At 46.7% G+C, this 16,043-nt stretch overlaps 1 protein-coding gene across 2 annotated transcripts; it reads right to left on the reverse strand.

Annotated features, from left to right (window-relative positions):
• Positions 1 to 2,626: 2,626 nt before the first annotated feature.
• Positions 2,627 to 10,989, reverse strand: BATF2 (basic leucine zipper ATF-like transcription factor 2; the record flags this gene model as incomplete). 2 transcript variants are annotated; one of them, XM_080913519.1, is made up of 3 exons in its annotated part: positions 2,627 to 3,316; positions 8,983 to 9,084; positions 10,951 to 10,989. In XM_080913519.1, 3 exons carry the CDS (start codon positions 10,987 to 10,989, stop codon positions 2,627 to 2,629), a joined length of 831 nt encoding a protein of 276 aa, XP_080769645.1. The 2 variants fall into 2 exon arrangements, with proteins under 2 accessions (XP_080769645.1, XP_080769644.1); XM_080913518.1 differs by having other exon boundaries at positions 8,980 to 9,084.
• Between the last annotated feature and the right edge of the window lie 5,054 nt (positions 10,990 to 16,043).

Raw genomic sequence — 16,043 nt, forward strand, 5'->3', positions numbered from 1 at the left:
AGCTTTTCTGCTTACAATGTTACAAACATCGTCTTCTCTCATTTAACAATCTACCAAGCACTCTGTGTTTTTTAGAGTGCAGGTATGTTGTGGGGGTGTGCCATGCACCACCGCACACCTGTAGAGACATGAAGACCACTTCCTGGACTCTTCTACTTTTATGTGGTCACCAGCCTTAAATGACAAGTAACCTCCTTTGCCATCTGGCTGGCTTTCCAGAATATTCTTTATTCTTAGAAGCTCCTCAGTACTGCCAAAAAAGCAGTGATCTAAGCAGTCTTTTCATATTTGAGCAGAAGAATGAGGTTTGCCATCTTGGCCCCTGTCTAGTAGTATTTGGCCCTCATAGCAATTGAGACACTGAGGCAGGAGGACTGATACAAGTTTAAGGCTAATCTGTGCTACACAGTGAGTTCCAAGTCTGGACCACACCGTGAGAACCCAGATGGCTAACTATAGATTGTCCTGAAGCTGTTGTATTTTAATGTTAATTCCACTTCCTTAAGAAGGGGTGCCTAGTCCAATTACTCTAACTGAACCTTCCCATTTTAATTAGTAAAATAAAGGAAAGCCAGTGACTGGGCAGGGCAAGGGAAGTAGAGAGGGCTGAGAGCTCTAGGGTGGTCAGAGGACGGAGGGTGAAAGTCGTCATGGCAACATGGACTAGCTAGACCCAGGTGATATTAATTGGCGTTAAATAGCTATGAACATTAAGGATTTTATAGGTCTAGTATCTCATATAGAAGGGCAGTTTGTATCTTTATCTATTTGATGTAATCTTGTTGTGTAGAGAGTTTGTAGATTGAGAATTGAACATATAAACACGTATGAAAAGCTACTGGGCTATAGAGTTGTGTTTGTGTGGGATTTTGGGGAACAGAAATACCCCGGGACAGAGGCGGAGAACTGGAGATAGTAAACTGCCAAGGGAAAGGAGTTGTGCAGATGAGTTGGGCCATGGTGGCTTGGACTAGGCTACAGAGGTGCGTGGGGCTCCATATCAGGGTCGGGCCTGAGGAGTGAGACCTCAGGGCCTGTAGAGAGATAAACCAATTTAAAATTTTTAATACTTACTGCAACAGCTAACAAGCCTGAGCAAATCCATCGCATTCCTGCTTTTCTTTCGTGGTGTGTGTGTGTGTGTGTGTGTGTAGACAACCTTGGATATTGGTCCTCATGTTCTGTCTTGTTTGAGGAAGGGTTGCTCAGGCTTGCCCATGTCAGCTGTACATCCTGCAGTTGAGAAGAAGACAGGACTATAGACATATGCTCCTGGACTTGGCTTTACTTAGGCTCTGGAGATTTGAACTCAGTCCTTACTCATGTACAAGTGCTTTACCCACTGAACATCTTCCCATTGCCCAGCCTATTCCAGGCCTGTTTCCTCACCAGTGCTACTGGAGGTAGGTAGGGTTAGGCAGTCCATGAGGAATGCCTCTCTGAAGATTCTAGATCTTTGTTGTTTCCTTTTTAAAAGTAAAATTAATTTGGGGCTGGGGACACATGTGTGAAGGCTACTGGAGGGACATGGAGGACAATGTTGTGGAGTCAGTTCTCCCTCCCACGGTGTGGGTTTCAGGACTCCAACGCTGATTGCAGGCTTGCATGGAAGGCTGTTTACCCACTGAGCAATGCCAGGTCTACTCTTTTGTTTTTGAAGGTCCCATGGTTTCAATCAACAGTTAGAATGTAGGGGTCTGAGAGGAGAGGGCTAATACCACTTGGTCTTGCAGAGGACCTGGATTCAATTCTGAGCACCCACTTGATGGCTCACACCATTTACAACTCTAGTCCCAGAAGATCTGATAATCTTTTCTGACCAAGTATGCATGTAGTGTATACACACACACACACACACACAGAGAGAGAGAGAGAGAGAGAGAGAGAGAGAGAGAGAGAGAGAGAGAAACCACTCATACACATAATTTTGTTGGCTCTTTGTTTTTTGAGACAGGGTCTCTCCATATCATCCTCACTGTCTTGGAATTATGTGGATGAGGCAGTTCTAGAACTAGCGATGCCTCTGCTTCCTGAGTGCTGAGATTAAAGGACTGCACCACTACACCCAGTTCATTCATTTGTACATATACGTATACATATTATATACATATAATATACATATACATATATTTTTTATGCCAACAGAGTGTAACCAGTTTCCAACAACCTGGTAAAGCAAAGAGGTGGGGGAGACACTTTATTTGCCATCACATGTGCAGAGATGTGTGTTCTGATCCAGGAGTGGGTCCACTTCTGACACACTGTCTCACTCAGTTCCATGTATGAAAACTTGGTGAAGAGCTCCGGTGCTGTGAACAACCTTAGTTTCAGAGCGGGTAACCTTGCAGAGATTCCCACTTACTAGCTGTGATGGCCCCCATAATCCCAAGGCCTATGAAGGAGCCATGCTGGGGTAGCCCGAGAATAGTGTACAGGTACTGCGCAGAGCTGGGAGTGCTGCCAAGGACATAGGCAATGTTCGAGCCAGGTTCAAGGTTCTTGCACTTGGTCCTGTGTGGTCCACAGTAGTAGGCACTCAGTAACTCAGAAGAACAGAAATGGAGGCGCTGCCTGGGTGCTTAGACTACTTCAGGAACCCAGGTAAGGCAGCCCCTCTAGACACTGGCTAGAAATGAACTTTTGCAGAAGAGAGCAGGGGGAAGGTCATGAGGGCCTGTGGGCTAGGAGCCAATGGTGACTTCTGCCAATGCGTAGAGGAGCCAGACAATACAGGCAAATGCTCTCTGTTCTGTGGATACTCTGGTTCCAGAGCTGCTGGAGACTCAGAGGATGCCAGCCTCCCACTGGTTTGCTGCTTCAGCCTGAGGGGCTGTGGAGGGACCAGCTGGTCTGTGGGGCTGGGTATGAGGGCATTGAGCTTAGAGAAAGACCCCAGCAGGGTGGAGCCAGAAGATGATGATGCAGATAGGGCAGGGCTAGGGGATATCTGGGTTAGAGGTGTCCTCACCATGAGAGGGTCAAAGGACAGTGAGGGCAGGGGGGAAGGGAGGAGGCCAGGAGACTCAGGATAGTGTGGACCTGGAGAGAGTTGCTGGGCTCGGAGAGAGGAGCCAGGAGTCTGGAACAGGCCCAGGTGCTCCTGGCAGCCATGGTATCCATGAGGGGCAGGTTGTCCTGAGAGTTGCTTGGCCTGGACTAGGCATCCAGAGGGCAGCAGGGCAGGGCAGGGACCACAGTCCGCTCCACACAGCCGTTCATGCAGTTGCAGTGTCCGGCCCCACCCTGCCAGCTCAGATTGCAAGGCCTGGATCTCCTTCCGAAGGGCATGGTTTTGTTTCTCCAAGGATTCGTGTTGCTGGAGGAGAAACAGGTGGCAGGGAAGGATGTCAGCATCAGGACCTTATCTGGAGTTCTCACTGCTACAGGATACAAATATCCAGATGGGACCTCTTGGCTACTGTACCCTACCCCACTCCCCACTGAGCTGTGACCTTGCCACAAGAGCCCACTATGGCTCTTCTGAGAAGCACCATTTCTCGCCCCATCACTTAATTCACAGTGTTCTTGTTTGATGGATTGTATCTTTGTTTAGTTTGGGAGGGGCCACTGTAAACAAAGGAGGAGGTAACAGGAAGACATTGGGTATTTTACTCTCTTGTTTTCTCCCTCATATTCCCTTGAGTTCAGATCTCTCCATAACCCTGGAGCTGGACATTTTAGCCAGCAAGCTCCTGGGATGTGCTCTGCCTCTAATGCTGCAGCTGCGGCACAGATAGCCATACCTAGCATTTTAACATGGTATTAGAGATCTGAACTCTCGTCCTCATGCTTGCACAGCAAAGCACAAAGCATGATGGGAGGGCTTGCAAAAACAAGCAAGGTTTGATCTTTTTTAAAAAAATATTTATTCATTTTAGATTATTTATTTTATGTATATGAGTACATGAAAAGCATTTTATGCATATGAGTACATAAAAAGACATTGTAGATGTCTTCAGACACACCAGAAGAGGGCATCAGATCCCATTACAGATTGCTGTGAGTCACCATGTGGTTGCTGGGAATTGAACTCAGGACCTTGGGAAGAACAGTTGGTACTCTTAACCACTAAGCCATCTCTCCAGCCCTGAACTTGGTCTTTTGCTGCATAATATAATACTAAATTCTGTTCCCCAACTTTCCACCCAGGCCTGGGTACCTCCAGGAACAAGACCCAAATGAGGCTATGTGACCTTGTCCTCCAAATTATCCCTAATTGGTGAATGAGACAAGTGGAGCTTGGTGTTCTGGGCTTGGGTGTCTGAGAAGAATCACAAGGAGGAGAGAGAAAGTGGACAGAGCAGAAGACACTATGGGATAAGAAATTCTAAAACATGACCATAAGGTCTGGTCAATTGAAATTAATAGCAATCCAGATGGAACATAGCAGATTATAACTCTGGGTTGTGGACAGGGAAGTAAACATAATGGCATAGAGGGTAGAGGTCTGCCCAGCTGTACTGCTGATTATGGCTTATTATAAATACAAAGGTTTGTATTTTATCCTGGAACTGAATGTCAAAGGCAGGGTAAAAACTTCCAGATTAAGATTAAATACTTTCTAAAACAAAGGTTCTTACCTATCAAAGCAAACATGACCTCCAGGTTCTCCTGGCATCCCTCAGTCCCTACCAGGCACTGCCCTCTACCCTGAACTTCCCAGCCCTTCCCCAGAGGCTCTTCCCTATATAATCCAGATTTTTGGTCTCCTCCCTCCCTCTTTCTCTCTCTTTTCTTCTCTCTGTGTGTATACTTTCTGTTTCTAACACACACACACACACACACACACACACACACACACACACACACACACCATGGTGACTCCCCCTGGTCTCTGTCCTTGGGGTTAATGAATTCAATCAAGAGCAGCTTCCCAATAACACTGCATTTAACATAATGTAGTCTGAACTGGCTCATTTCACCAGCAGAGAGATAACTTCTCCTTATCCACTCAAGCATTTCCTGGTGTCCGGGTGTTTTGAGACAAGGTCTTTCTTCATAGCTCAGGCTAACCTTGAACTTGCTGTGGACCTTCCTCCTTGCCTCGGCCTCCCAAATTCTGAGATTATAGGCATGTGTCACCATGCCCTCCTGTGCCATTAAAGGTTCCCAAGACTCTAGGATCTGAATGCACTGTTGTGGGGCTCAAAGCTTCTCTCTTAATTCCTGTCCTCCCCCTGCACCCATCCCCGGGAGTTCACATGACTAATATCTGCTCTGCCGGGATTTGAACCCTGCCTCCGTGCTTCTCCGATATGGTCTTCATTCTGTCCTGGATATATTAAGTCAGTTAAAGGCCAGGGCTCAGCCTCCTGGTCCCCAGAAAGCACCAATATGACACTATAAGGGCTTCAGAGGACTGTTCCCTGAGTCAGCATTTTCTAAGCTCTATTCTGCTGAATGCCAGGTTCTGAAAACCCACAGGACAACCATCAACATGCAATTTTATTTGGAGGAAGAGTTGCATATAGTCCAAGGTCCTGCAGACTCTAGCTCTCATACCTTAGGATCACAGGCATGTGCCAACCTCCCCATCTACCTCTCTTTGCAAGGCTATGAATCCTCTTGGAGTAGAACCCTTTGGTGCATGTGCCACTGTGCGAGGACTGTGCTTCTAAGTTTTTTAAAAACATTTTTGGGGGGAGCGGCGTGTAGCAGGACCCATGTGAAGAGATCAGAGGATTAGTGGTGGCAAGTGCTCCCCCCACCACATCAGAGGATTAGTGGTGGTAAGTGCTCCCCCCACCACATGACTCCACGGATCAAGCTTCCTAGCTCCACCCTGCCCCCTCCACACCTCCATGCCACACTTATACTTCTTTTTTTAAACTCACTTCTTATTTTATGTATGTGAGTACACTGCAGCTGTCTTCAGACACCAGAAGAGCGCATCAGATCCCATTACATCAGATCCCATGTGGTTGCTGGGATTTGAACTCAGGACCTCTAGAAGAACAGTCAGTGCTCTTAATCTCTGAGCTATCCCTCCAGCCCCATGCTTGAGCTTCTAAGTGCCATTTATGGTGCTGGTAATAGCAAAGATGCAGAAACATTTATTTCCACGTCTTGTAAGTCTGAGTAATTCAGCCTCCTTCAGTCCCCTTTGAGGACATTTTAAAAGGAGAAGCTTTGAGGGCATCCGAATGACATGTGGGACAGCCATGGCCTCCGTTCTGAAAGGCCTCAGAGCCTTCAGCAGTCTGTCTGCACAATGACTTCTAAAGATGAAAAGGCCATTTCTTTTCTTTATAGAAATTTAAAGTATATTTTATTTACACATGTATTTAGTGTGTGGATATGTATATGCACATCTGAACAGAGTACAGGTGTGGGGGTCAGAGGACAACTTTCAGGAGCTGGTTCTCTTTTTCCACTGTGTGACTCTCAGAGATGGAGTTTAGGTCCAGCAAGTTCTCTTACCAGTTGAGCCCTTTCTGCAGCCCCAGAGAGGATATTTCTAAAGCATCTTGGCTGGGAGCTTGGCTCAGTTGGTCAGGTGTTCACCTGGCATAAATGAAGTTCTAAAATCAACCCTTAGCAGCCCATATACTAGACATGGTGGCACATGCCTCTCTAATTCTAGCATCAGAGAGGCAGAGGCAGCTCAGTGGTTAAGACAGTGAACTAGGGCTGGAGAGATGGCTCAGCAGTTGGGAGCTCTGGCTGCTCTTCCAGAGGTCCTGAGTTCAATTCCCAGCAACCACATGGTGGCTTACAACCATCTGTAATGGGATCTGATGCCCTCTTCTGGTGTGTCTGAAGACAGCTACAGAGAGTACTCATATCTCATGTCTATAAAATAAATATTTCTCTTTAAAAAAAAAAAAGACAGTGAACTAGTCTTTCAGAGGATCCAACTTGAACTCCTAGCACCCAAGTCAGACAGCTCACAACCACTTGTAACTCCAGTTCCAGGGGACTCTGACATCTCTGGCCCCTGTGGGCACTGTACCTACAAGCGCATAGACACATACATATATACATAATTAAAAATAAGATAAGCCAGGCATGGTAATGCATATCTTTAATCCCAGCACTGGAGAGACAAGATGAGAGACAGAGGTAGGCAGCTCTCTGTGAGTTCCAGGCCAGCCTGGTCTACATAGTGAATTCCAGGATAGCCAGGGCTAGACAGAGAAAGCCTGTCTCAATAAATATATAAACAAATAAATAAATAAAAAGTAAGCCAGTCTAGTGAGGTGATTCGGCAAGGACAGGCACTTTGCCATACAACCTTGATGGCCTGTTTGATCCATGGACCCATGCAAACATGAAGGGAGAAAACTGCTTTCACAGGGTGGTCCTCTGGCTTCCACATGCATGCTGTGGTACATGTGGCCCTCTCTCTCATCAATTAATTTAATTTAATTAAAACACAATCAATTAAAATCTAATAAGCATACAAACAAATTACAGGAGCTGGATATGTAATCTGGTGATAGCATTTGTCCAGTACCAGTTCCCTGGTTGGAGTTGTATTTCCCAGCATCCAGAACACCAGACAGATGCTGAGCTGTGCTGTTTAAGCCCATCTGTGGTGCTTGGGATGGCAGCCCGAGTGAGCCACTGTGTCCTCCCTCACGGTGTGTTTCCAGAGTTCCTTACCCTGATGTTGTCATTTGCTCTGCAGTAAATTGTGAGGCCTCTTTATTCTGCCAGGCCCTGTTGTAGGTGGTTGCAAACATAATGGAATGGGACAATTCAGTGTCCCCCACCCCCATGCACATGGTGTCCCAGCAGAGAAGCAACATGGGAGATGTAGAAGAAGCATGACTAATCAACTCACGAGTTAATGGATGCAAGGGAACAGTGTGGAATGAAGGCCACTGGGAAGGGTAGACTGATCCACTTGTGGCTTAGTGGGTTATGTTTCTGGCACACTCCTCCCACACCATGTCATGTTCTTGCTTTGCCTTGCCTCCCCAAGAAGTCCTCACTACCTGCTGGGCCGATGCTGGGTCATGCTGGGACTGGTTCCGTGTCCCAAGAACAGTGAGCTAAATGAAACTATGTTCTGGGCCTGGAGAGATGGCTCATTGGTTAAGAGCATTAGCTGCTCTTTCTGAGGGAGCAGGCTCAATTCCCAGTACCTACATGGGGGCTCACAACAGTCTGTAACTCTAGTCCCAGGGCATCTCTTCCCTCTTCTGGATTCCATAAGCATGGCACACATGTTGTACAAACATAAACCCTGGCAAATACCAATACATATACAATACACATAAAATACCAATACATATAGAATACACATAAATACCAATACATATATAATACACATAAAATACCAATACATATACAATACACATAAAATACCAATACATATAGAATACACAAAATACCAATACATATACAATACGTATAAAATACCAATACATATACAATACACATAAAATACCAATACATATACAATACACAAAATACCAATACATATACAATACACATAAAATACCAATAGATATACAATACACAAAAGATACCAATACATATACAATACACATAAAATACCAATACATATAGAATACACATAAATACCAATACATATAGAATACACATAAAATACCAATACATATAGAATACACATAAAATACCAATACATATAGAATACACATAAAATACCAATACATATACAATACACAAAATACCAATACATATACAATACACATAAGATACCAATACATATACAATACACAAAAGATACCAATACATATACAATACACATAAAACTTTTAAAAAGAAAGAGGGGGGCTGGAGAGATGGCTCAGCAGTTAAGAGCTCTGGCTGTTCTTCCAGAGGCCCTGAGTTCAATTCCCAGCAACCACAAGGGTGGCCCACAACTATAACTAATCTGATGCCCTCTTCTGGCATGTGGGTGTATATGCAGATAAAGCACTCATACATAATTTTGTTAAAAGAAGAAAGAGAAGACCTCTTCTGTGTAAGTTACTCAGTCTTTTGAACCAAGAATGAGCCCATCCCTACCTGGTGCAGAGCATCCGCCTTACTGGTGTGCTTCTGCCGGCTGCGCTGGGCAGCCAGCCGGTTCTTTTGCTTCTTCTTCAGCTGGTTCTGAGACTCCTCAAGGTCCTATGAGGCAGGAAACAGAGGTTCTGGGGTTCTGGGGTTCTGGCAGTAGCTTGCCCCCTCTACCTTGATCAGCTACTTGGAACATTGTCTCTCAAGTCTAGTCCCTAAGAAGCCCTGTTCTACCAAAGTCTGTCTCCTCCCATGGTGCCCAGAGTCCTCTTCAAGACACTGCATTCCTTACAGTAAAGCCAGTCCTACCCTGTGTCCAGCTTACAGCTTACATAAGCAGAGCTGGTGGGATCTGAACTCAGACCATAGCAACCTTAAACACACATTCTCAAAGGCCAGCACTGACTTTTCCTGAGTATGATAATCTCAATGGTAGAAAAGAAGCCCATGCTGTTTTCCTAACTGTCCACAGACAGTAGAGGAGAGAAGCTGGGAGTAAACACCCCAGAATGAGCTGCCATTTCTATGATCTTCCCAGACCAGAACTCCACAAAAGCTGCAGGGTCAGGGTCTGGTATGGTCCCATGTGCTTGTCCCCCAACTCAGTCTCAAAGAGCTGGTATTCACTTACTCAAAACACATTTAGTTTCCTCTGTGTTTGTGTGTATGTGTATGTGTGTGGTGTGTTAGAAGGACAACCTTAGGTATCATTCATGCTCAGAAGCCATCCACCTTATTTAATCTTGTAAGCCATATGCATTTGTACCCTGGGAGACCAGAAGAGGGCATTAAGTCCTCTGGAGCTGGAGTTAGGGTGGTTTGGCTGTGAGCCTTTCTGTGAAGGTGCTGGGAGTCCTCTCCAAGAATAGTAAGTGCTCCTGACGGATAGACCATCTCTCCAGCCCCCACCATGCTTGTTTGTTTTTGAGACACAGTGTCTCAATGACCTGGGACTCACCAATAAGATTTCGTGGTCAGCAAGCACTCCTTTCCCAGCGCTGGGATTACAAGTGCTTGGCACCCAACCAGGTGTTTAAATGGCTGGTGCTAGGGACCAGGCTCAGGTCTTCCTGCTTACAAGACAAGTACAGCATTGATTATACGATCTCCCTACCATGTACCAGGCACTAAGCTGGAAGAGCACAGAAGTGGCAAAAAGAAGAAGAAAAAGGAGGAGAAAAAAACAAATGAACAAACAAACAAAAGTTAGGAGGCAAAATGGCCAGACGTGATGGTGCCTGGCTGTCGTTCCAATGGAAGGATCAGTTCAGGCCAGACTTGGCTACATAGCAAGTTTGAAGCCAGCCTGGGATACATGAGATCTTTTCTCAAACAAAGCAGGAATGTTACCTGCCTGAGTATTTGCCTGACACAGGAAGAGGTCTACACTGAAGTAGGGCAGCTGCCTCGAATTAATGGAGAGTCCATTTGACAGAGAGGGGATGGCTGCTGATGGCTCTGAGCCTTCCAATCATGGGGGCCCCAAAACTTAAATGGAACTTGAAGCCAAAAGTCTAGAGCTGGACTCTGTCTCTGTCCCTCCACCTCAGGCAAGACTCCAGCCACTCTGCGTGTTCCTTGGATTGTGGCTGTATCCTCCTCAGGGCAAACTTCAGACCTCAGAGGACCAGAATGGAGGCTGGGGAAAGAGTCAGGGAGGGAAGAAGGAAGCTGTGATTCTCTGAGAGATTGAGGAGAGAAGGGAAGGATCTGGAAAAGGCCACAAGGTGAGAGCAAAAGACTGAGAGGAAGCAGTAACAGGGTCCAAGTTCAAAGCTGGAAGCTGGTCTGCAGCATGAGAGCTGGGAAGGCTTCATCACCACACCCAGGAGGAACTAAACCCCGAGATGGGTGTGTGGAGCCCAGTCTCAGGTCACACAGATTATGGTGACCTTACTGCATCCTTCCTTGTCTGGGCCCTGGGACCCTTAGCCACTTTCTCTCCGAAATGTTTCTTTCCTAGTCCCCTGTACTCACTGTCCCAGTCAGCAGCGCGCCACTCCCACTGAGTTGCATGGCTTAGGCAAGGGGAACAAAGGTTCAGGCCGGTCTTGGGTGTCCCCTCAGCAGCTGTCCCCTCCCAGTACCCTACTGAGGCCTAAGGAAGTGGTGGCTCTTTAAATCCCCAGTGACCACTCCGCCCCCAGCACACCCAGTTTCAGTTTCTCCTAAAGCCACCGGCTGCCCAGAATCCCTGGCTCTTGCTTGCTCACGCGGGTGGAACTTCCTAACATCAGCGGCCTTCCGGTTGGGCCCCTTCTCTGGAAGAAGGATGGCGGAGGATGGACAGAAGGAACAAACAGTATTCCGGGAGGGCTGGCAGGATGCCAGGGACAGAACCTAGAGGAGAAGTGGGGTGGGGTGGTGTGCGAGAAAGAGCCCTGTAGTCTCTGGAGAAGTCCAAGTTCACAGTCCACTCTAGAGCTGTGCAACTTTGAGATGGTGACTCACCTTCTCTGAACTTTGGTTTCCTTATCTATGAAGGATGTGGGTAGGGTGGAGCAAATTCCCAGGCTTGGGGCTGGGTGTGCTTGGTGTGGTTGCTTGCACTGGAGAAGCAGAGGCAGGAGAATCACTCACGAGGTCAACCTAGGCTACATAGTAAGAACTAAAAATCCTCAAAATATAAAAGTTCCCAGGCTTGACAAAAGAACTGTGACAACATGACCACTCCAAACACTCTGAGACCAGTGTTGGAGGCCTGACTGCAAAACTGGAGCTGGCCTGATGGTGCGTGCCCTTAGATCCCAGCACCAGGAAGCAGAGCCAGGCAGGTGTCTCTGAGTGACAGAGTGACTTACCGGGCAGCCAGGGATAAATGATGAGACCCTGTCCCAACGGCGATGAGGAATTTAAACTTTTTAAATGTAATTTATGCATTTGAGTGTTTTGCTTGCATATATGTCTGTGCCCAGTGGCCTCAGAGGCCAAAAGAGGGCACTGGGTCCCCTGGAATTGGACTTTCAGATATTTATAAGCATGAGGGTGTTGGAAACTGAACCTGGATCTTCTGGAAGAATAGCCAGTGCTCTTAACCACAGAGTCATCTCTCAAGACACAAAATAAAAATTTTAAAGGAACCTTTAAGTCCAAATTTATGTTTAAAAAGCAAAAAGTGCTAAATCCGGGCACAGTGGCAGAACCAGCACTTGGGAAATAGAGGCAAGAGGATCAGAGGGTCCGGGCAATCTCTGGCTACACAGAATTGGGGTCTAGCCTGGGCTATGAGAGACAGTGTCTCCTAATAAATAGTAAAATAAAAAAAATAAAAAGTGCAATTGATTAGTAGTGTCTGCCATGTCATGACTGATTAGCAATGTCTGTAATGACCAGAGTAATGAAACAGCAATCTTTTGCCATCTCTAGAACTGGTCCGGAAGCCAGCTTGAGCCTTAAGAGGTGGAAGACTTAACTGAGCCCTGGTGCTCTGCCTACTATATTTACTGCCCATAGCTTCTATGAGCATCCCTTTGCTGGGGATGAGAAAATCAGTCCTAGTTTATAGAGCTGTTTGAAGGGGAGGAACAGGATGAGGAAAGCCCTTCCCCTATTAGAAAGGACTGCCGGCCAGGTGCATCCCCTCTTCTGAGACTTGCAGTGAATCTGGATTCTAGGATCCCTGAGGTATGCTCATAATTAAAACTGTCTGGGTAGGTGGAACATGCCAGCAGAACCCTGTCACCTTGCTTCTGAGAGCTCTGGGGGCAGAGGCTAACTCGGGTTGACCTGGTACAATGGGGTTGCCCATTTCTTGGAAATAATTTTTGTTTCCCAGACATCAGGTAGAGCCGCTGACTGGATGCAGGCACCTGAGGGGCTCGTTAAGCCAGTCTCTGAACTCCACAGGGAAATGATCTGGAGGAAGCTTAGGTATGATGTCACCCCCAAAAACACCTATGAGGGAGGCTAGGGCCTAGTGTCCCTTCAGTCTGTAGTTCTAACTAGAGCTAACTAACCTCCCTTAACCTCCTAGACCAGTGGCTTCCAGGAGAGGGTGGACAGTGCACAGGAGTGCCTCCTCCTAGGAGACCACATCTCCAGAGGGAGAGGAAAGGAAGGTGCTTATGGCTTGATCTTCAAAAGGAAGAGGGAGTGGCAGCAGGGATGGGTACAGGGTAATATTTAACCTTAATTGGCCCTGCAAGGCTTCCCTGAGAGGTATATGGACTCCCAGACCAGTGGGACCACACACCCTGACCCCTCACTCATAGACCGTGCCCTCGTCACCTCACACCAACACGATGCAGCAGCCGGGATGTCTTAAACAATGTTTATTTCCCATAGCTTTGGAGGCAGGAAAGCCCCAAAACAAGACACCAACAGATCAGCTCTTGTCAAGGGTTGCCAGGGTCTTATTGTGTAGCCCAGGCTAGCCTTAAACTTACAGAGATGCTTTGGACTTAGCCTCCAGAGCACTGAGATTAAGGGTGTGTAGCATCAAGTTCTGTAGTTTGGTGGTGCTTTGTGCTCTTGTTTTCTAGGACAGATTCTCACTGGGCAGCCCTGGCTGGCTTAGAACTCTTATGTGCACCAGGCTAGCCTTAAACCTAATGCCTCTGCCTAGTGAGCTTCCATGCTTGGTAGTGGCTACTGCTGCCACTGCTGTTTGTCCTCCTCCTCCTCCTCCTCCTCCTCCTCTTCTTTTGGAAACAGGGCCTTACTGTGAAGCAGAGGCTGGCTTCCCGAGATTGGTGCAATTGAGGCTGCGTAACACCATATCTTAACTGAAGGTTTGGTATTTGAACGTGAATTTGGAGGGAACACAGACATTAAGAACATTCCTGAAGGTGGGGTCATAAAACCCAGAGAGTTAAGGTCCCCAACCCAGGGAGGCAGAGCTGGGAGGAGAGCACAATCTCCTTTTCTTCCAAGCCTCCAGTCTTCTCTGCTGAGCTCTTGGGGGCCTGTGGCACCTGCAGTCTGGTGGGCGGAAATTGGGGGTTCTCCAGTACCTGAGGTCCAAGTGGCTGACTTGCTCTCAGAAGTAATCCTATCTCTCAAACACTGCCTTCACCTAACCGATGCTCTGTCATCATGTGAATGAACTAAAGGCCATCAGCTTTATGGAGATGTCACACATGCAGGATGCTCGACATTTCCCTGGAAGACTCGCTGCCACAGGAGCTACACAGCCAGAGGCTTCCTCTAGCCAGTGAGAAAACTGAAGCACAGGGAGGGGATTATTTGGTGGCACCCAGAATGTGTTGGTGCTTGGTCCCAGTGTCCTTCCATACCTGCTGGGGTTGGAATGGATGTTCAGGCCTCCACCTGTGTGGGAATAAGGATCTCTTGGTTTAAATCTTCCCATGATGAGCATCCCTTGTTCTAGGGATGGCCTCCTTGGACTTGAAGTGCATGGAAGAAAAGGGGCTGAGGTTGGCCTGACTTCTCATATGTGAAGGGCCTGCTGAAAGCTGAGCCTTAGTCTGTAACTCAAAAGTGTGTGGGATGCTTCCTGTCTGGAAGGTCAGGGAAGACCTTATGGGGTAACAGTTCTTTGGGAGGAACTTAGAGAACAAGCAGGCTCTGTGTCAGTCCACTCACTCTTCCATGTCACCTCTGTAAATGGGTTAATAAGGATTTGATGAAGCAGAAAATATAAAAGGCCTAGAACATTGCACAGCAGAAGTCAACATCTAGGCAAGATTTGGGGGTTTTGCTTTTTAAAAACCAAAAGCCTTTTACTTTGTTTTTTTGTTGTTTGTTTGTTTGTTTGTTTGTTTTTTCAAGACAGGGTTTCTTTGTTCAACAGCCCCTGGCTGTCCTAGGACTCTCTTTGTAGACCAGGCTTGCCTTGAACTCACAGAGATCCACCCATCCACCTGTCTCTGCCTTGAGTACTGAAATTAAAGGTTTATACCACCACTGCCCAGCTGTCTTCTTTTTCTTTTTTCTTTTTTTGTTTTGCTTTTAATTTTTAAAGTAATTTTCATTCTTTCTCCCTCTCCCTCTTTTTCTGGTGTGCGTGTGTGTGTGTGTGTGTGTGTGTGTGTGTGTGTGTGTGTGTGTGTGTGTGTGTGTAAGCTCAAGCATGCACGCACGCATTTTCCAAGCCAACCTGGAATTTACTGCTTAGAATTTGTGGATGATCCTCCTGCCCACAGGTGTAGAGACAGGGTGTAGATTGTCCTGAAGCTGTTTGTATTTTAATGTTAATTCCACTTCCACCAGAAGGGCTGCCTAGTCACATGACTCCAACTGAACCTTCCCATTCTAATTAGTAAAATAAAGGAAAGCCAGTGATTGGGCAGGGCGAGGGAGGTGGAGAGGGCTGAGAGGTCAGAGGACAACGGAGGGTGAAGGTCGTGGCAAGATGGAGGTTCCCAAGGACCAGCTAGACCCAGGTGATGTTCATTGGCATTAAAAAAGCTATGAACATTAAGGATTTTATAGGTCTAGTATCTCATATAGAAGGGCAGTTTGTATCTTGTCTATTTGGTGTAATCTTGTTGTGTAGAGGGTTTTGAATTGAGAGTTGAGTATATAAACCTGAATGAAAAGCTATCGGGCTGTAGAGTTGCATTTATGTGGGATTTTGGGGTAAAGAAACACCCCGGGACAGAGGCAGAGAACAGGCAGTAGTAAACCGCCAAAGGAAGGGAGTTGCGCAGACAGGGTTGGGCCGTGGTGGCACCGGGCGCCGGAGGTGCATGTGGCTCTGTATCAGAGTCGAGCCTGAGGAGTGAGACCTCAGGGCTGGTAAAGAGATAAACCTTTTTTATTTTTTAATATTTACTGCAACAACCGGGTACACTATGTAGCCAGAAACTCACCCTGTAAAACAGGCTGGTCTCAAACTCACAAAGATCCACCTGTCTCTGTCTACCAGTTGGGTACTGAAACTTAAAGTTTGTACCACCATGCCCAAACCTTAAAGTAACATCTTTCAACACAGGTGCTGGGGTTTATGGCTCAGTAAGACTGGAGAAGTGGAGGCAGGTGGATCAGTTAGAGGGTTTTTTCAGCTACATAGTGAACAAGAAGATTTAACCCTCTTTTTTAAAAATAACTTTTTGAGATTATAATTACATCATTTCGACCTTCCCTTCCAAACCCTCTCACATATCCCC

This window comes from Micromys minutus (genome assembly GCF_963924665.1).
Source record: "Micromys minutus genome assembly, chromosome: 2".
NCBI lineage: Eukaryota > Metazoa > Chordata > Mammalia > Rodentia > Muridae > Micromys > Micromys minutus.